The 20,526-nt window shown below is 41.7% G+C and overlaps 1 protein-coding gene across 31 annotated transcripts in view; it reads right to left on the bottom strand.

Annotated features, from left to right (window-relative positions):
- The window catches only part of ANK3 (ankyrin 3), a 336,993-nt gene that overhangs the window by 38,300 nt on the left and 278,167 nt on the right, over positions 1-20,526 (bottom strand). For 25 of the 31 annotated variants that reach the window (XM_085583164.1, XM_085583159.1, XM_085583165.1 and 22 more), the window contains 9 exons: positions 17,817-18,041; positions 14,617-14,771; positions 7,831-8,042; positions 6,068-6,275; positions 5,434-5,530; positions 3,296-3,524; positions 2,587-2,712; positions 1,703-1,825; positions 1,179-1,205 (listed from right to left, as the gene is read on the bottom strand). In XM_085583164.1, the coding sequence (XP_085439290.1) occupies positions 1,179-1,205; positions 1,703-1,825; positions 2,587-2,712; positions 3,296-3,524; positions 5,434-5,530; positions 6,068-6,275; positions 7,831-8,042; positions 14,617-14,771; positions 17,817-18,041 (1,402 nt within the window). The remainder of the gene's footprint in view (positions 1-1,178; positions 1,206-1,702; positions 1,826-2,586; positions 2,713-3,295; positions 3,525-5,433; positions 5,531-6,067; positions 6,276-7,830; positions 8,043-14,616; positions 14,772-17,816; positions 18,042-20,526) is intronic. The other 6 variants (XM_085583162.1, XM_085583167.1, XM_085583179.1 and 3 more) reach the window with 1 other exon arrangement.

Raw genomic sequence — 20,526 nt, 5'->3', positions numbered from 1 at the left:
CATTCATAAGAGTGAGTGACCGGTTGAGTATTCCCCCCCAGATTAGTTTGTCCCGAAAGCACACACACCACAATGTACAACTGGCTTTAAAGTGAATACATTAAGGACAAAAAAAGGCATGGGAGGGGATTTTTTAATATGCACAAAATGCAAAGATGTGGATTAGAAAGCGGACTACTGTTGTTAACTAATGAATTGCCTCATAAGTTGCTATGTTCAATGCGATAGCTGCTAGTGTGGTGTCTGTAACATGAATAGTCCTTCAGAGATCAACTCACTTGAATATGTGGCTAAAATACAGTTTGTTTAGAAAGAGAACTATTATTATAGCTATATAATAGCTCATTGGAAACAAATTCTGTGGAGGGAAAGTGATGTTTTTGCTATTATTATTTTTTAACATGCCAGGAATGTTTGGGGTTGCATTGTTTGGGTTTTTAGCTACTCTAACAAGCAGGTGACAACTGCAATTTATTTGCCACCAGGAAGAGAAGAAAAATTGCTGCTAGGTGAATTGGAAACACCTATGTAGTTTCTTTTACAAGATGATGTCACCTCTAACTACCTCTAACAAGTAAAACCCACTCAGTTTTATGACAATCTTATGTTGAAGTTTCCATGAAACAGTGGGTTTTTAAGCTGCAAATATCTGAGGTTTATTTGAAAATAGATTTGAACACAATATTTAGAAATTGTTCTTGGCTGGTTTACTTTTTGTTGAAAGAATCCAGTTTATTTACAGAGGTAAGATATTAAAGGCCACTACTGTGTCCTCAGCAGTACCTTTTTCCTTCTCAGAAATACAAGTTACCATAGCAGTGTCAATGTTACTCCTAGAGGTAAAATATTATCCACTAAACTCTTCTTGATTTTGCCAAAATTTGACTTGGTCTGATAGTCATAAATATATCCTTTTTCAGAAGAAAATTAGACTAAATTTTAGACTGCTTTTATTCAGTGCTTGGTTTAATTTCATAACTTATAATCATGGGGTTTCCCATATTTGTGCAGCTTTACTGTTTTACAACAGCCTATCAGGAGCTGAGGATATGGTTATTTTTCTGTAGGTATCATTTCAATGCCACCATTAAAAATAGTTGTTTGTTTTGCTCTATAACATACTAGTTTTCTTCACTAAATCTGAAGGAAATAAAAACAGAAGACAGTGTTTATATTACCTCATCATCTTGATCTGACTCTGTTTCCTTTTGGTCCCAAGATGCATTGCAGAGACAAGGAATATTATAATGGACAGCAGGGAAAAGAATATCAGGATATGAAAAGGACCAAATTGGGAGCACAAAATGCAAGCTGATTTATAAGGCAAAGCAAATCCAAAATGTCAACACAAAAGAAAAAAAATCTTACATCCAATGCAAATAAACACGTGACATTACTGAAAGCATAAATCTATGACTTGCAGGCTGAAGCATGAGCTGTAAACAGAATCGTAAAAATTATAGGAACTTGACACCACAGTAACAAGAGACTTTAAAAGCGTTCTACATACAAGAAACCAATAAAACATACATTTTAAAAGCCTTTATCATATTCCAAAGCATTCTCTTTACTGACACTTCACAAGGTTTCTTTATGACTAGCAGGAAATAAAAAAAAAAAAAAAAAAAGAGACAAAAACTGAAGGAACAAAACCAAATCCAACCCAACCCTAAGAAAAATGTTTACTTTTCCAAACAAATACCTTTTTGTGTGCTGGCAGAGTGATATTCAAGTTGCAAACAGCTGTTTGTGGCAGTCCTTTTGTAGTCTTTGGTTCTTTCAAAAATGATAATCGACCACAGGGTTCCTGGCTGGTGTCTCTTACCTAAAAAAGAAATTTTGCTTCAGCAGAGTAATATATAGTAATTCAGAGTCCTAGAGGAGGTTCCTGGAATGGTTCTCAGAATTTCTTTCTACAAGGAGCTTTCTAGTGTGTAAAGACTAATAATACCAAGCTAGAGCTCAGCCTGAGGTGCCGAAAGAGAAAATGTGTTACTGTGAAAGAGTCAGGTCAGCCTGAAGCTCCCTGATGGCAAATCCATGCAAGACAAGGTGCTGAGTGAGAGTTTCATACTGGCATATTACTGACAGGCACTCTCTTCTCCCTTCATTTTATTCTGCCATGTTTTGCTCTTGTGTTTACCAAAATGCTTAACAAGCTCTCCAGCAGGGCAGCTGTGACAAGGCTGAGGAAAGTGAGCACCATTCCTGGCCATTTAGAGATGAACAGTCTGCACACACCTTCCGAGGGCTGCTCTGCAGTATTGAATGCATCTCCTTTCCTTGGTCAGAAATTGTGACTACTGGTAAATATGTTGGGGCTCCAATTTGAGATATGGTTTTAGTAAAAGGTTGTGAATTCACAACCTGTATATTCTGTTCCCAGAATATCTGTGTATTCTGTTCCCAGATCTGCCAGCTGTTCTGCTGTGGGCTTCAAGCAAAGCACCCTCCCCATGTTACTCACAAATTAAAGAACTACACCTTCATCCCAGGGGCAAGTTAGTCCTATAGGGCTGAAAAAGGGAAGAAGGACTGTGGGAAAGGAGGAAAGCAACAGGATAATTTATTTAGTCTTTCTTTTACCTTGATAGAAAATGGCAGTCTATTTTCTTTGAAAGCATAAAAATTAAAAACAAGCTGCTGTCCTCCTTTAGTCAAAGGGGCCAGATTTCCATAGCAATCAACATAAATAGGTTTTCCTTCAAGAACCTATCAAAGCAAGAAATAAAAGTCAATAAAACCTCTTTTAATATTAGATTCATGCATATAAACATCATTATTTCCCCCAACGTTGTTCCTGAGTTTAACACAAGTCCCCACTTGGTAACATAGAACAACAAATTAGAATATCACTGTGCATTATGGCAAGGTATTATGAGGGCAGGCAGTTTGGAAAACCACAAACAACCTGATTGGCTTTTCTAAAGAAAGAGTGTGTAATTTTCTTCAAGAAATAATAAGTTAGTGACTGTGATTTCACCACAAGCCAGTTCTACTCATGCCTGTGTGCCTGCAGGGCCAGTAAGAAGGAATTCCCTCTGTCTGCAAAGCTCAGACAGGGCTACTTGACAGCAGCAAGGGCAAACCCCATTGCAGACTGTGCTGGGGCACCCAAAAGTCCTCATGCTCCTCCAGTCTTGCCCTGTTTTGTTCTTCCTTTGAGACGTTTCATGCCACAGCCTTGCTGTGAACCTTTATTTAACAGGGCTTGTTGTGGCTTTTGCAGGAGCTGCAGCTACTTGGCAAATACACTGCCCACCAACAAGGAGGGAGCCAGCTGCAAGGAATGTACCTCAATGTCTTTGCTTCTTGCAACTTCCTCAAAGTTCTCTTGTTGTTCCAAAGTTTTGTCCACTTTGTCGTCAGTCATGCAGAAGCAGCGCAAATTGGATTCCACAGGGTCATTCATTTTGGCAAATATCACAAACTTTGCCATATAAGGAACACATATTAATTCTCTATAAAGCTGTGTTGCCAGCCCAACAGTCTCTAGTACTTGGTGGCAGTCTGCGAGCCAAAATCTGAGCGGGAAAAAAGTAAAGCATTAAATCAACTTCTCATTATGCTCCAACAATTGTTTAAGGCTTAAAGAGAAACTGTGTCCTGTATCCTTGGTCATTTTGCATGTGTACTGTCCTTGCAGAATTGCCAGAGCTGTAACTTTCCTTCTACTCAAAGTATAGGTTTAACTATGCAAAAATGGGAATACCTGGCAATGAAATGCTGACATACTTACCTAACCATTTTCACACTGGTATCTCATAAAACTATCCATCTGAAGGCTCATTTGAAGCCAAAGTAGGGAGATTTAATTTCTTGTTACAACACAATGCATATTGTAGGGTGCTGATGCTTCACTATACATTTGATTTGCTAAAACAAACACCTTAATAACACATGCAGCAAATAATCTCTCCCATTCAGGCTGGACCAAATATGCCCATGGTGAAGTCTCCAGAGACAGGTGTTATTTTGTTATTTTCTCATCTTATGATTAAGAGTTTGAAGACACATGTGATATGTGATACAAATTGTAAATTATTTATACTTTATACCAGTCTTTCCCACAATATTTCAGCCCTGACATATTTGCTTTTTGAGCAATTCTCTCTCTTTTCATAAAGGTTTTTATAGTTGCAATATCATTTAGTGATTAATAAACTCTCTACCTTCTATACCATGAATTTTCTTCACTATATGCGATTTGTACAGATCCTGTTAAATGCCTCCAGTCAGCATGTAAGTCCATGAAGTCTACCAAGATTAATTCCAACTCATCATTTTTTGCAAAAAATATTTTTGTGAGAGCAATTCAATAAAATTTTCAACTAAAAAGCCCACAGCCAGAAATTAAACATCTCTAAATTTTTTAAACAAACATATTTTTATGAATCCCCCCTTTTTCTTTTTAATGGGATGAACATTTTAAGCTTTCCCTTTCTGTTGCCATTTACAGAAAAACCAAAGCTCTGTGTAGCAGGGCTTCAGAGGAAGAGTCTGTGTGCCTGCCAGGAGCCTCTGTCACAGCCAGGCCAGAGCTCTGTGTGCAGCCCTGGCTGTGTGGGACGCTCATAGGCAGTGACAAAGCAGCATCTGGGCCATCACCACTTCATCAGCCTCGTGAGAGGCTGCCAGAAAGCCAAAACACAGCCCCCCAACCAGGCACGGCGTTGGTCAAGGGAAGGCACTCCTGAGGTGCAGCTGGCAGGGTCTGCTCCTGTCAGAACTCAAAATGTCCCTCAGACATTTTTGGATGTTCTGGGTCCAGGTCAGAAGCATTTGAGACCCTGGCAGGCAGCTGGAAACAGTTGTGATTTTGGGTTTGAGCCATGGAATTATTACCAACCTTGCAGAAAGAACAAGAAGTCACAAAAGTTTAGATATTATAATAGAAGTAGTCACAAAATAAAGGGAAGAATTTTTGAGTGCTGTACAGGGGGGTTTTAAGTCCTGTACAGGGTTTTTTTTTTGTACATGGGGGTCAGAGGTTTTAAGATGGAGGGATTTGGGCCTGCCCTGTCCTCCCTCTTTCTTTTTCCTTACCTCCATGTTCTTGGTGATGTTGGCACTCACAGATTGGTTTAGAGTAGAAAAGCTCCATTTAATATAGGTAATGGGCATTGGGGAAAAACGATAAACATGTAACACATAATGTACCATATAAAAGACAGCACCAGGCCTGGGTGGGGAGAGAAAAGCAGTTGGGAGTCAGAGAGGATGTCAGGGTGCGTGTGTGCCTCTGCCTGAGCTGCTGAGCAAACCACAGCAGCCCGAGAAGAAAATCTTTTAGATAACTTGCAATAAACTGCCTTGGGACTGAACAACAAGAGACTGCTGAGCCTTTCTTTGGAAGCTCGGGTTGGAGGAGAGACTTTTCCACCACACGGAGCCACCCCTGACCTAGGGGTGAGCTCTGGCATGCTCCCATACCTGGCAGAAACATTGGTGGTGAAGGAGACACAGTCGTTCGAAAACGTCAGCGGAGTGGTGCCCGTGATGTCTTCCCACTGCGCAGGCGAAGTGCCTCCTGTGCAAACACACACCAGGGACATCTCCTTTCAAACACTAAGCACACACAGACTGCAAAAAGAACATCTCTATCTCCACACACAGAAAGTGAACTAGACGTTAATGTTCTCCAACAGCTGATCTCCATGTTATCATGGAGCACCAACAATGCTGCATGGTGTCACACAACAATAAACAAAGATGTAAGGAAAGAACATACCTACAAGCCAACAGCAACCCCCCCTCAACATCAGGAAATTCTAGGACAGAATTACTTCTGCAAGCTACTTTTACTGACAAGCATGTTTAATAAGCAAGACTGAAATTCTTCGAGACTGAAATTTAACACATGTTGGGAGAGTCCTTTTACAATGGGAGCAGATACAAAGCTCAGGGAACCAGTGGGAAATAACCTCAGCTGGCTTTGCTCAGGAGAGCTAATCTGAGCCCCAGTGGCCAGCACACCAAGGTTCCCTTACTGGAATGCAGGAGTAGTGAGAGTGAGCACAGAGCTGCTTCCACAGAAACCTGGGCAAAAAGCAGGATTTTCTCTAACCTGTAATGCTACATAGGAGTCGAAGGCTGGGAGTTGTGTCTCCTTTGTACCCGTTGGTTACTCCTTCTCCTGATGGAGGTGGCACAGGAATTGTCATGGTTATTGGCTTATGGAATTTTCTTCTTCTTGGCTCCACAGTGACAATGGGACTGAATGTTGCTTTGTTTCCAAGGATTTTTTTGACAATCTCTTCTGGAACTGGTTGAGCCTGTCAGCATGAGGAATATACTTAAACTAGAGCTGAAAATTGTTTATAGATATGCAGAATTATTTTCTAAATGGAAATCCTATTTTCTTTACATTTTTTGTAGATCTTTTTTTCCCCCTGCAGGAAGCCTTCTCAAGGGTGATTATTAGTGAAATTCATGTTTAGTTCTTATTCAAGAGCTTACTTCTGATTTCCTAATTGCTAAATGGTAGAGCTAAACTATAAATCTCAGAAGGTTCCCTGCAGTATTTGCTGAGAGTTTTTCAGAGCATGTTTGGTTTTGTTCAATATTTACAGTGATTAATGACATTACATAAAATTTATAAATGCAAAAACAGGCCTATTTTGCACTTGAGAAGTGAGGACTAGACACTGTCTCCTGAAGGTGATAGACCATTCTTGCATCTCTGCAAAACACAGATTTATGCTCTTCAGGAACACTGCACTCCAACTGACCTCTGTACTCAGTGCTTCCTCTGATTATTAGAAAGAAATACTTGTTTGGGTCAAAATCATAAAGAATGCATGAAGTTACAAAAGATTTATAGGTAAATTTCACATTTTCTACAGTCAAAAGTGACAGACATGGTAATGGGAGTTTGCATCCATTTGCCTTTTTATTTTAATTTTTTTAAAGTTTCAAGTCTGTTTCAATCAGGTTGACCCATGACTTGCTATTATTCAAATTGCAGAGTGCACTGATGAGCAGAGAACATGCAGTTACACTGCAGTCTCAGCAGTCACAACACTGCATACAGTGCTGTCGTACTTCCCTCACACTGGAGAGCTCTGGGAAGGCAACTGTATAACCAGAGCAGCAGAAATTCCATTTTCTCAAGATTAATCATCTTGAGATGTGAAATATCTTTAATAGAAATGTTTCAGCGTGAATTTCAAGAACTGCAACTCAAACCAGCATCTCTTTTTCATGAACCCATCAGATTTGTCATACTATTAAGGGAATATTGAGTGATAACCAACTGAACTCAAAGATATCTCCTATTCCTATGGAATATTTTGCTACTTTCTGTGCAGTTAAAGTAGAATTTAAACTATATGCTCTTGCCAAATTTCACCCCTAGAAATGCCAGTGGTGAATGTCCAAAGACACAGCAGATGTACATGGGAGGTTTTTGACCCAGTAACAGCTGGCAAACAGCTGCATGTAATCCCTACCAAACACATTCCCGTGGCAGAGGGCAGCCCAGTGACCCCGTTCACAAGCTGCCGCTTTGCCACAGGAGATGGGGACTGCACAGAGGCTGCAGAGCTGCTGGAGCCGTGATGGTTCCAGCTCTTTGCTTTCCTCTCTCCATTCCTGGGATGTTAAACAATAATCATGGAGGTGATCCAAGGGGAGCTGGGAGGAGGACTGTGCACCTCCTGTGCCTGAGGGACGCTGAGCGTGCCCAGGCAGACTCGTGCCAGCTCAGAGCTCAGGCGTGGAGAAGCCCCCTTGTCACAACCCACCGCTAAGGAGCACTGTGAGCTCCTGGAAGCTCCGTAGCTCCCAGTGTCGTGCATCAGGACAGGTGCACTTAGAGAAGCTCTTTACCTGGAGGCCGACGCGGATCCTCTTGGTCAGAGCCCCCTCGGGGAAGGAGGCCTGCACGCGTGGCACCGTGGTGCTGCTCAGCACCCCGCCCTCGGGCCCGATCTGGTTGCTCTCCTGCTTGATGCGGGAAACCACGGCGAAGTACTGGGGGAAATCCTTGGTGACGATCCTGCAGATCCGCTTCTTCTCCAGCTCCTCCACGCTGTCCAGCTCTGGGGGCACAGGAAAGGTAAAACGTTCAGGCATCCCCTGCCCAGGCTCATCCCACACACATCTGGAGCTCTGAATAAGCCTTAGAATGCCTGAGGAGGTTGGGAGGTTTATTATTATTTATTTACTATAGCAGTAAAAAAACCCTAACCATTCAGTGCTATCAATTATCAAGTTTTGTTTTTTCTGTGAACTTCTGTATAAATCTTGACAATGAGGTCCAACAGCAATAGACAAAAAGATTTGCTAGGACACCTAAGTAGTCAGGTGTGACAGCTGCCACAGGATGTTTGTCACACAGCATAGAAATCCAAGCAGAGCTGAAGAAGATAGTCAAGCTTCTTCCCTCTCTTATTTCTATTTGATCTTTCTGTGCATAGCTCCAAATTATTCCCAGCCTCTTTCCCCATATGGTTCTGACATAAAGAAAACCATAGGAGATCCCAGTCAGTTCATGACCTATCTCCCTTCATGCCAGGTGTGCAATCCAGAACTTGGCCACCTGAGACAGTTACTGCCCAGATTGGCATCCAAAAAATCCACACCAGACACCAAGTTCTCCATGAAACAGTGGAAGCAACAGAGCTGTCTCCCAGCACTACCAGTGAACCAGGAGCAAGCTTCCCTTTCACATCAGGATTCCAGCCATTTGGTTATCTGTCCCAAAATAACTGCAGTGTGCCCCCCAGTTCCTAGAGAACCTTAATGCATCCTCAAAACCAACTAAAATAGAGTCAGGTCATCAACCATTAATGCTCTCAGTCCCATTCCCAGTTTGTAGGGTCACCAGGGCTCAGAAAGGTGCATAGAGTACCTATTCCTATTAATCAGGTAAGCACATGACATAGTTTTCCTCATATATGCGCTGGGGAAAACTCTGTGATACAACAAAAATATGATGACTTTTGCAACTATATGTGTGTGTGCATACATATATATATATATATTTTTTTTTTTGTATTGGTGCCCCAAATGCATTGGTGAAATCCCTGTGATATAAACACCACACATAAATTGAGATAATTATATAACTCTCATGCATTTCTCCTTGTAACTTCTTGCACTTGGCCTTTTTATCTCTTGTAATTGGATTTCATTGCAGCATTCCACAAATTTCAGCTCTTATTTTCCTCCTTAAAATGGGAATTTCTAAATAAAGTTTGTTCCTCAAAAGATGACATTTTTATCACATCCAGAAAGAGAAAGCAGGAAGACCAGAAATAATACTAAGGCAAAAGACACCTGTAAAATACTTTGCAACTGAGACATTTTACTCCTCTAAGCATGTAAGCTCAATTAAGTTCCAAGAGAATTAGAATGCAAATTTGGTAAAATGTCAGTTTTCCATTTTAAAACATTCAGCAGATAGTTTGGATTAATCTCACAGTGGTGCTGTGGATCATATGTACCTACCAGAAGTGGATAATTTCTTATCATAATGTCAGCTTCCATTTACTTTAACTCACAGATTGATATCTGAAGCCCTCTAATGAATTAGTCACTCTGCCTGCAGCCTCTGGAAGCAATGGTTTGTGCAGGAGACAAACTGGATTGCTACACTCCCAGGCAGGTATCATCCATCTTAACTGGTAATTCCTCATCATCTCCTGTTTGTTGCTAGAGAAAAAAACCCACTGTAATATGCTCACAGAGGTGGAGGATAATTAAAGTTCTCCTGAAGTAGAAAAATAGTGATTTAAGCAAGAACATTTCAAAGTCCTTTGAACCTGGCAGGCACTCTCCTTCAGAGGAGGAAGATGGGAAGGTAAGAGTGGAAGGGCAACAGTAGGTCATAGAGAGGAGTTGAACTATATATAGGGAGGTTATGTTTGGATAACACATATGTAAGCTTCTGTATAAAGTTGCCCTCTAACAGGAAAAAAAAAAAAAAAAAAAAGATTATGAGCAATCAAACCATCTCTCTCACTGCCCTGAGAAATGCAGTGTTAGCAGGACAGAATTAATGAAACAGGGAAAACTAGTTCTGGGAGAGGTCACGTTTCCCAAACACACCTCATGCATTTTACAGAGGGAGATATCATCATTACTATTTCCCTCAGCTGCTGACACTTCATTCCTGGGCAGAGTGTTCCAATGATAAACCTTAAAGCACTTTTGGTTAGATGGTTGGGTTTTGGAGGGAAGGGGGTTTTAGCCCCAGAGAAGTATGCTGTGCACCCCCTCATGCAGACAGGGACAGCAAAGCATGGAAAGGTTAGTGGCAGAGTAAAGCACAGCAGAAAGGTTAGTGGGCAGGACTGGGAAGAATCTCCCAATGTCACTCCCTCCCAGGCTTATGCTAACAGCCCAAGAACTCTTACAGCCACTCAGCTTTAGTGAGGCAAGAGAAAGGTATTGTGAATATAATGTGCACAGAAGTCTTCTCTTCTCCTGCCACCCATGTGTATGGTACACTTATCCTGCAATGGTTTGGTGTCTGATCTTCCCCAGGAGTGATGGAGGAGAGAGGAGATGGGGAGAGGGGAAGGAGACAGGAAAAGAACATTACAGTGTGTGCTGCATGCTGCCACATGAACATTAAGGCTCCAGGACTGGAGAAGAGAAACCCAGCCATGTCCTCCAAGGTCAAGAGGGACCTCACACAGGCAATCTCAGGTCAAGGAAAGCAATCACACCAGCTCTCTCTGGTGAGAGGCAGTTGTGGATCAAGTTCACCCACATCTAATACCTTTCTTTTTTCACTTTCAGATAAGGTAACACAGAGCAAGAGTCTTTCGACTCAAAATACAGCAAGATGAGTCACAGAACACCTGGCTGTTTCATGAGCTTCAAGGTGTCTTTGTGTGGATCTGGTTTCCCTTGCCAGGACCTCAAAAGAATTTTGCTAGCACTGAAAAAGCAAATCTCACCTGTACCTCCCAGACTGAACAGATCTCTGAGTCATGCAACCCTCCCTCAGTCCTGGCTGGAGCAGAGCTGACCTTGTCACAGTGCCCAGTCTGCAGCACATGCAGTTCTCCCCATACAGAGATGTGCCCATTGAGGAATTGCTGTGCTAAGAGCATGGCATGCAGGAGGCAGCTTCCACATGGAGAAAAATCCAGCAGGGGGATGGAGGCAGAGAGAGCACATGGCAAGGGGCAAGGAGAAACTGAGGACAGGAAGATGCTGGTAAACCAGACCCACCCTCCCAGCCTCAGTGTTTCACACTCATAACTAGACACTCCCAGGGCCACAAGGATCCTTCACCCACAAACAAGGCAATATCCTTTATGGCTATTTTTGTGTAGTCTCTTATCTTGCCATTCACAACATACAGTTTAACAGTAATATGTTTAAAAACTTTTCTTGGAAAGGTGGCAAAATCACCGCAGAGTGATTTATGGTGGTATTTTAAACTTCAAGCATAAACAAGGTCACACTCCAGTATGATCTGTCAATTCAGTTCTGTAAAAACTCCTGCTTCCCATCTGAAACCACACTGTGCAGCTGCAAGCTTACCGTAGCCACAAGTATTTGCATTTCTTGGCTCACTCACTAGTTTGCAAATAACTTTTAAAAGATTAGCTACCCCAGTGTGTGCATTTGTGCCCACAATTTGTCTACAGCTACCTCTAAAGGGTGAAGGAATGTTAAAAGCAAATAGAAGTTATCTATAAAAGGAGCCTGTCTGAAAACATGATGTATTTACCAATTAAAAGGCAGAGAGCTTCTTCCTAAAAAAATAATAAATTCCAAAAATAAATTCCACATATATTTTATTTGATTCAAGTATAAATAAATGTAATACGGCCAAGAAGTGTGAATTGCTACCCTTGTGTTTGCAGCCACACTCCTCCTTCTCCTAAAAATGCCAAGTTTCCTGTATTTGCTTAAGTACAGCACTATCCTTAAAATAAAACCTATTTAAGCAGAAACCTGACTGCACCAAAAAAAAAAAAAAACAGGCTCTTTCCATCATGGTTCATTGTTCTCTGATGAGAATAACCCACAAGTTGTGCTGTTATCTAAGGGAGCAGTAGCCCCGGGGCTAGAGGTCTGACTGCCAAACAGAACCTGTGCTAGAGGTCTGACTGCCACACAGAACCTGTGCTAAAGGTCTGACTGCCCTCCTTCCCCACACGGCTAAAGGACTTGTGAGCACAGCAGGTTTGACAGAGAAGCTCCTTTTACAGAACACTCCTGCAGCACCTCCTGGCACTTCTTGCAAAGACACATGAGTTTTCCTGCAAAGACACACTAAATTTCTCTAAATGACTATGTGGCTGCTTTTTATTTAAATTACAGCTTGCTTCTGCCTCCAGAGTTCATACCTGGAATAAAACTTCTTTCAAAATTATGCCTTCTGAGAGATGCAAGATACTCCCCCTGAGGAAAGTCTGTGGTATTTTTTAACAAAACACTAAAAGTTCAACCCCCCCCTCCCCCCCCCCAAAAAAAAAAAAAAGTTCAAAAAAACCCAACCCACTCAAGTCTACAAATTTGTAATTTTTTGGTCATTGCTTGGAAGACCTCTTACATTGCAAAGGTGTCATTTAAACTAGAGTGGAATGTCAAAAGCCTTGCACTATTTTAATGCAGGGTAGTTTTATTTTTTTATTTGCTTTCCTAGCTAGAGAAGGATTAAGTTAAAACAAACTGAACAAATAATCACTACAGTGAATGTGTCTGCAGTATTTTTCTCCTTTTCCTCTCACAAACGATTGCCTGGTTTTGTAAAAGCCATTCCTGAGGTTTGGCTTTTAAGGCGTCAAATATTTTCACTCTAACAGGATAAAGTTCATCGTACTTTGTGTGATTATTTGGCTGCACTTATACCCAACCTCAAACAGCACTTCCCCAGAAGGAAAGAGCCACCTGAAACCCTCAGTAGATCAGAAAGTTGTCCTGTGGCTCCATATTGTGAAGCTGATTGTTCTGGGCTCTGAGTCCTGAGGGCTTCAGGTCCACCTCTCTCAAAGTGTTTTTCTTTATTGAACTAATCTCTGTAAATTGTCAATTTATCCATATGTGAGCCCTTCCATAAGTGTTGCAAGCTGCAGCACTTCAGAACAATATTTCTGGGCCCAGATTTCCTATCCCCAAATCAAACTGAGCTCAGTTTGAAAAGCACATTAAACAAATAAGCAAGCTGCTGATCAGTGCTGACTACCTCACCCCTGTCAAGGCACCACTACTTCGCCCAAATACCAAATCATCACTCCTCATCCCATGCAGAGGGGCAGTGGGGAGATTTTTCTTTTTCAAAGCCTGCAACTACTGCATTCAATCCCGCAGCAATCATAATTCCCCAAGCCATACTATCCTGGACCGTGTCCATCTCTTGCCTGTTCCACTGCTTTTAGGTACCATTCAGTGATGAGGTTTATTTTATTTTTCCAAACCCACTGGCAGAACATTTGCAGTGTTTCTGCCCTCCTGTCTGGTTGGCTCTATTACATTTATTTTGAAATAAATAGCTACAATAGATCATCAAAAAGCAAGCAGATCTTTGCTGTTGCTTTGTGTTTGTACAAGCTCAGGTGCAGTTCAAATACTTCAAAGTGAAGCCTTTCCTGTTGTCCCCATTCCCAGATCAGGAAATTGGTAAAAATGCTGTATTTCAGATGCCCAGGGAGACCCTCACAACAGCAGAACTCCCCACATTCCCAAGGCATGCCTTTTGCTGAGGCTGCCCTCATCAAACAAGGAAAGGCTGAAATCAAAGGCAGGGCTCCCCCACAGACACCCCCAGAGCTGCCATCCACAGCCCCATCATTCCCTGCACATGCTTTTGCTGATAATGAAAGAACTTTCCTGCAGCGTGTAGGCTATCACACTATGACTTTCTGTAGGTTATCCAGGGAAAATCCTGTGGATAAACCCTTCTGCAAAGCCAAAGTTCACACCACAAACTGCTTCATTCACACTCAGATGTGAAGAGCTCGAGCAATGGTTTATCAGCACTGAAAAATGCTTGCTAGAAAAGAAAGCAGTGGTGCCAAGGAATCATTGCAGCCCCACAGCCTGGCTTTGCACACAATTTATTTTCAGCAATCACCTGTGACAGCATCTCCTGATGGACTTGTACAGCTGGGTCCCCTCATCTTGAGGGACTCTCACACCAACAGCAACGCTCAAGCAAAAGAAGGGAGCCAGACTTCCCAGATGGGCATCAGGAAGGCAGGTTGTGTACTTGTGGGAGGCAATCTCTAACAATGCCATTTGAAATAAGAATGCTCTGGGGGCCAGGATCTGTGTCTGAGGGAAAGCCCCACAGAGCTGATATTTACACTTCATCGTTGGTTGGGAATGACCTTCCCGTGGCCCTGCCTGAGCAGCAGAGACACGTGTACCTCCAGCTGGGTGTTATTCTCAAACTCATGCTGGAAAGCAACTGTGCAAACTCTGCTTAAACTTGGCAAGACTTCAGACCAAAATTCACCACTCATTTCAGGATGTCTCCAGGCCACTGCAGAACAGTTTTTCCTTTATGCCCTTTCCATCAGTTTAATATGGAACAAATACTGTATTCCCTGAAGTCAGACATCCCCTGCTCTGTTTTAGTTTGCTTTGGTCAGCCCATGTTAGCAAGCCTTCACAAAGGCAAGGCTAAAGCTTTGAGAAAATATTTACCTTCATCCATGCCATTTAGTATTTCAGTTAAGTCTTCATGTTTGCTGTCATACTGGTGCTCTTTCCACGTTTCACCGTTCTCACTTCGGAGCACGATCAGTTCTCTTTCCTTGCCTCGCATTGATCCAAAATGTGGGATTTCCACTATGACAGGGCTAGGGAAAAAGGAACCATGTGATTTTTAACCCTATATTTCCTCACTGTCCTCAATTTCCTATAGGTCCTTAAGAATACTACAGTCATTTTTAATAGTTAACACTGTTACAGTAAAAATGCTTTTAAAATTGCCAAAGCTGCACAATCCTTAATAATTTAAACTATATTAATGGATAAATGAAAAATACTAGTATACAGTTTGTTTTTAGTGCAAATCTTTTGAAATATTTGCCTCCAGGAAAAAAATAGTGACAACTTTTAGTAAGGAAAGTTCTCCTTGCTCATTTATCCCAGGGTGTAGGTGATCCAACCTGCCTCCAGCACACACAGCACTGCTGACTTTTAGCTGGCATTAGCATAGTCAAAGTTTGGATTTGGCTCAGAGAGTTTGAAGGGACAAAGTCAGTTCAGAAGCAGTCTGTCTATCCCAGTGCATGCAACAGCCACTGACTGTAACAGGAGCCATGCGCTTATGCAGATTTTGAACTTCAAACTAAGTCCCATAGTTTTCAAAGCTCTCCCTGGCTCTCTGTTGATGCAGCTCCTGTGAAATAAAAGAGGCTGTTTTTCTTTAGCTCCACTTTCTGGTTCTCATGGCCAGCGTCACAGTTGCAATCTCTGCACAGCAAACATCACCAGGGAGTCATTACATCATTTCAGAATGGACTTCTCTGGGTTGCACAACATCATGACCACATTTATATTAGTTACTGTCAAACATTTTTGGGGGAAGGAAAGGGAATGAGAAGGTGGTTAATAATACACCTATGTCACCAGACAAGGTACCTTCAACAGAGGACTGCAAGTGCATTACTGAACAGTTTGTATGAACAACCAACAGAAACTACCATTCACTTCATGTGCCATTCCTCAACAAAACAGACACTGTTGCCAAACACTTCACAGGCAGGATATGCATTTTAAAGTATGCTAAGACAAACCGACTGAAATCACACAGTAAGTGAACATTTATGGATTATGCAGCTTTAAGACATTTAAATAGACAGTATCATTATTTTCCTACAGAGGTTGTAAAGGGTTTAACTGCTTTGTAACAACTTGGTTAAAAGCAGTGTCACATGATGGGAGAAGGGTGCAGCATTTCGTGGTACTGTACATCTGCCAGGGGTTGGGTGCATTAACCAATCCATCACTTGAGCGTGAAATCACAGCAGCCATCATGGGGAAAAACAAACTAGCCTGAGGCCCAGTTTGCACATGAAATTCCCAGGGAGAAGAGTTAGTCTTTTTTTCCCCATGAAAAAAAAAAAAAAATAGTGTAATTAATATATATTTTAGATGCTTTTAGCAACACCCAGTCTATTATTCAAGTCTCAAGTTCTTTAACAAAAAACCAGGAATGTAGCTGCTCTCTCCCATTGTGCACAGCAAGAAAACAACAAAAATTCAAATACATTGCTTAAGATATTTACTCTCTAGTTCAAAAGGAGCACAAGCTGAAAACTAAGGCTGTAGTACAATCTTTGCAGGCCAATATTTCAGATACTGTCTCTGTAAATATTTAGAAACTACACAATTTTGTGCATGACATTTAACGAGAATACTCAGTGAGAAGGTATTGAACAGGTTTGGAACACCAAACACTCACCAATATTTTGAAAACCTAATGCAATAAATTTCACAATATGGTTTGAAAACAACAATTAAAAACATATGGAAACATCCTTACATGTTTAGACTATACACAGCAGTCCCTTTGGGTAGCATACTTGGCTTTGTAAATTTATTTTAACAAGATGCCTCTTGCAGGTTGGAAAGGCTAGTATTTCTCCAATCTTTCTGAATCAATTAATTCACTTGATAACATTTTTTTCTGAATAATCTTTCATACATAATGGACTTTATGTGATCACATTTTACAGATGCTCTTCCCAAAGCAGTCTCACTTGATGCCTGTAAATACCTTCTCTACCACAGGGTTGAACTTAAAGGACTGCCACTGTGTATTAAAATGTACTTAATGCAGTAGAAAACACTTCAAATTTAAAAAATTACAAAAGCACAGAAGTCATGAAAGCAGAATGCTGGCAGTGAATTTTACATGCCTATAAGCACAAGGTAATAGCAGAGCTATATTAAATCAAGCCACTATGATTTTCTTTCAGTGACATAAATCAACTGAAAGTTTTAGGAAACTTAAAGAAAATAATGGGATTAACAAAAAATTGGAAACAAAAGAAAAACTGTAGACATTCTGTATCTTTTCCGTACATATCCTACCCAATAAATTTTGTTCCTTGTGGACCAAGCTGCAGGATTCGGCTAACCATGCTCTCACCCTCATTTAGAGGGGGAGGACTTTTAGGAAGATGCAGTTTACTGAATAACATCCATGCAGCAGGAAGAGAAACGAGAAGGGGAAATTAGGAACAAGCTGTCATTCCCGACAGAACCAGCAGTTTATACCAGGGTGCCACTCACGGTAATGAACAAAATTTATAATTAGGAAAAAAAAAGGCCACATCATAGTGGATTGTTTCCCCTATTTTAAGCTTTAAAAACAGTTCCTAGCACTGGTGCTACTTGTACCACCACTCCACAGCAGGTGCTCCAAGTGGTTTGGCTCCACAGGACGGAGACAGGCAGCTCCCAGCAACTCCAGAGGGAGCCGTGCACATGCTGGGAACAGAGCTCAGTATCTGGGTCCCTGTGGGTGTCTCTAGACAATTCTTTGTGATAGTGCTGTTTCTCTAAATACTCTACAAGCAGGAGGGTCAAAACCTGCTCTGGGTTTTCAGTGTGTGACACCTCCTGACTCCCAAAGCAGGGCTGCATGACTAGATGGGGATGGGACCTAGCCTTCCTTACCTTCACCTCCATCCTGCAGTCATCAAAGAGGCAAAACTCTCCTTAAAATGCAAGGGTTCTTTACAGAAAGAATGGCAGGTTGGCATTTTTTAATGCTTTAAGTAGCCTGTGCTACGAGCTCAGATGAGTCAATGTTTAACTACTTGAATCCACAGGATAAAGGGAACGAAAGGTGCGACATGAGCATAAACAATTAAACTCACAGAACAACTCACCCTAAAAACTGTGCCCCTGCTGGCCCCATTTCTACAAGGCGACTTGCCAATCCTTCTCCTTCAACCATGGGTGGTGGGCTGGCCAGTTTGTGCCTCTTGACCAGGCGGCAGGTGATGCGGGTGGGCGCCGTGCACTTCCGCGGCGGGATGATGATCCTCATGCCATGGTGCCGACTGCCCCGCATGGAACCCCCGCGTGCGTCCACCATAAAACTCACCAGGAAACTGCACAAAAAAGAAAACACTTCAGTGAAAGTCGTCTTGAAACAAGCAGAAGATCAGCAAAACATCAGCAGACACAGACTTCAAAACATTAGAAAAGTCATCCCAACCTCAGCTAAACTAAAAAGAACATAAAGATCCTTTTAAAATTTGTGCTTGCATGTCAACTACTGGTTATCAAAAGCAGGAATTACTAAAGCTCTAGTAACATCATGGTGAAATGACCATGTTCTACTGAGCAATTTGGATTAAAAATGTACATAAGTAGTGTATTAGTAGTGGTTTGTTAGCATTTTAAAACATCTCTTTGTCCGCAAATGAGAGTAATTAGCCTCACATGCATAAAGCAACCAGACAGTGTAGAAAAAGGAGAATCAAAAATGCTTATTATTTTAGGAACCTCATTCTCTAAAACCTTCCCTCTGCCTCATTTGCAACTACTCTTGATGGATGCCAGAGCAAATGCCAGCAAGATGGGTGAGAGACCAGGCTGCTAAGGGCTTCCACTGATGGGGAAGATAAGTGATGACTACCAAGTACATAACTTCCTTTAGGCTGTTGGCTCCCTGGAGGAAATCATGCCATTACTTCTCTTTGAAGATTAGATTCATTAGCAAAAAAAAGAGACATTAAAGAAAAATCGCACTTGCTAGTGTCATTCCAATGCATAACTTTCCATTTCTTCATAAGGGGGTAAGAAATTATATTTGTAAATGATGAGTGGTATATTTTTTAATAAAATCCTTTCTATTAACATGGGAATAATTAAAATTAAAAATTCATATTAGAATAGCTTCAGGTAGAAGATGCAATAACAGGCTGGTACCAAGAGGGACACAAGTTACCAGCTCAGTCTTGAAGCCAGTACATATTTTGTTTGTTCCTTCTGTATGACAGACACTGGCATAGCTGACACATCTGTCATGTGGCTTCACTATTTTCAAGGCTGTTGCCAAAATTTCCAGCTTTTAAGAACTAAACCTTCATGTGACTAACAGGTGAATCAATTTAATTTCCTGGCTCCTGACAGAAAAGTGAACTAAGAGTGTCAGCCAGTAATCCAGGGGATTGAGATGGCTCTTGGAAAAAAGCCCCCAAGTGCTCTGAAGTAGGACTGGGAATTTGTGCAACACAGTTCCATTTGCTTTGAGACCAGCAGGATATCAACAGCAGCACTGACAGGCACTGGCCAGGCCTGCAGAGAAACTGCATTCAGAAGTCTGGCCAGCATGGGTGGGAAAAATCTGCACAAAAGCAGGAGAGAAATCAACATTTGGTATTTAGCGGTCTGCAGGAGGGAAGCAAGTAGGGACACAAGCTATAAATATAGGAAGTACAATGGAAATGTTGTCCAGCTGTGTTCCAGATCAAGAGGTTGTTACATTGCCTTTCTTCAAATTAAATTCCATCAGTAAAGATGGGGAGGTAAAACTGCTTTCTGAGATGACCCTAGCCCAAATTTACAATTTCTCATGTGCCAGACACTTTACAAAACTGAGGCATGATATTTCACAGTATTTTTCATACAGAAAAACTGTATCCACGTTCCATGTTTCTCTCCTAGATAAATGCACTGTACACTCCAACAAATCCAAATGTTGCCACTAGGGTATCCCAGCTCCTCACAAGAGGAATTGTTTCAGCAGGACAGGATCTTAGCTAACTAAACGCTTTCCACAAACATTAGACCTGTGTCAGAACCAGTATGCTCAATCTTTAAATTATATACTCTATAAATAGCGATTATAATCTGAGCATTTATGATGCTTAGCTGGCCCTGGGGCCCTCTCAGACTGGAAGTTTGCAGGGTGGAGGGATGCCTGGCTGGAGCATCCCCAGGGCTGAAGCTGCAGCAGCTCCAGGGAGGCACAGCTGGTCAGAGCACCATGGAGGAGCCTTCAGGGGAGCTTGGCAAGGCTGGGCTTGGCCTGATGGCCCAGCACAAAGCAATGTTTTGGAGAGCTGCCCATAATGTACATGGTTACTGGCTTGTTAAGCCACCTCAGAATTAATAATGAAAAGGAGGCTTTCATCTAGTGCAAAAATGCCAAAACTTACACTCAAATAAGATGCTGTCTTCCGTACCCAAACTATTTAAATGATGGAAAGCATTTAAGAGTGAATTGCCAAAAATCTCTAGGCACCTAAATCAAGTGTCTTAAATTCATAATTAAAAAAAAAATAATAAAAATCAATAGAAGTTAAAACTAGGTACCTACAAAAATCAGTCCCTGAGTTACCAGGGATGTTCAGGCTGTAGATTTTAAGGTCAGACCAGCCTCAGCAAACAGGAGCCTTGCACTGCTACTGCACACTGCTCACAGCAAGGGTGAATAACCCTTGGCATGAGCATGTGCCCCAGGGCAGGAACCAACCCTTCCAGCTTTGGTGTCTGCACCACACTGCAGACAAAACCTGCAGCACAACCTTTGTGCATATTGCTCCCAGAGAAAGGCAATCACTGTCAGCAGCTTATTAATGAATTATT

The sequence above is a fragment of the Lonchura striata genome, chromosome 6 (genome assembly GCF_050655825.1).
Source record: "Lonchura striata isolate lonStrDom1 chromosome 6, ASM5065582v1, whole genome shotgun sequence".
NCBI lineage: Eukaryota > Metazoa > Chordata > Aves > Passeriformes > Estrildidae > Lonchura > Lonchura striata.
Note: the sequence above shows the minus strand (reverse complement) of the source record. Positions and strands in the feature narration are given on the sequence as shown.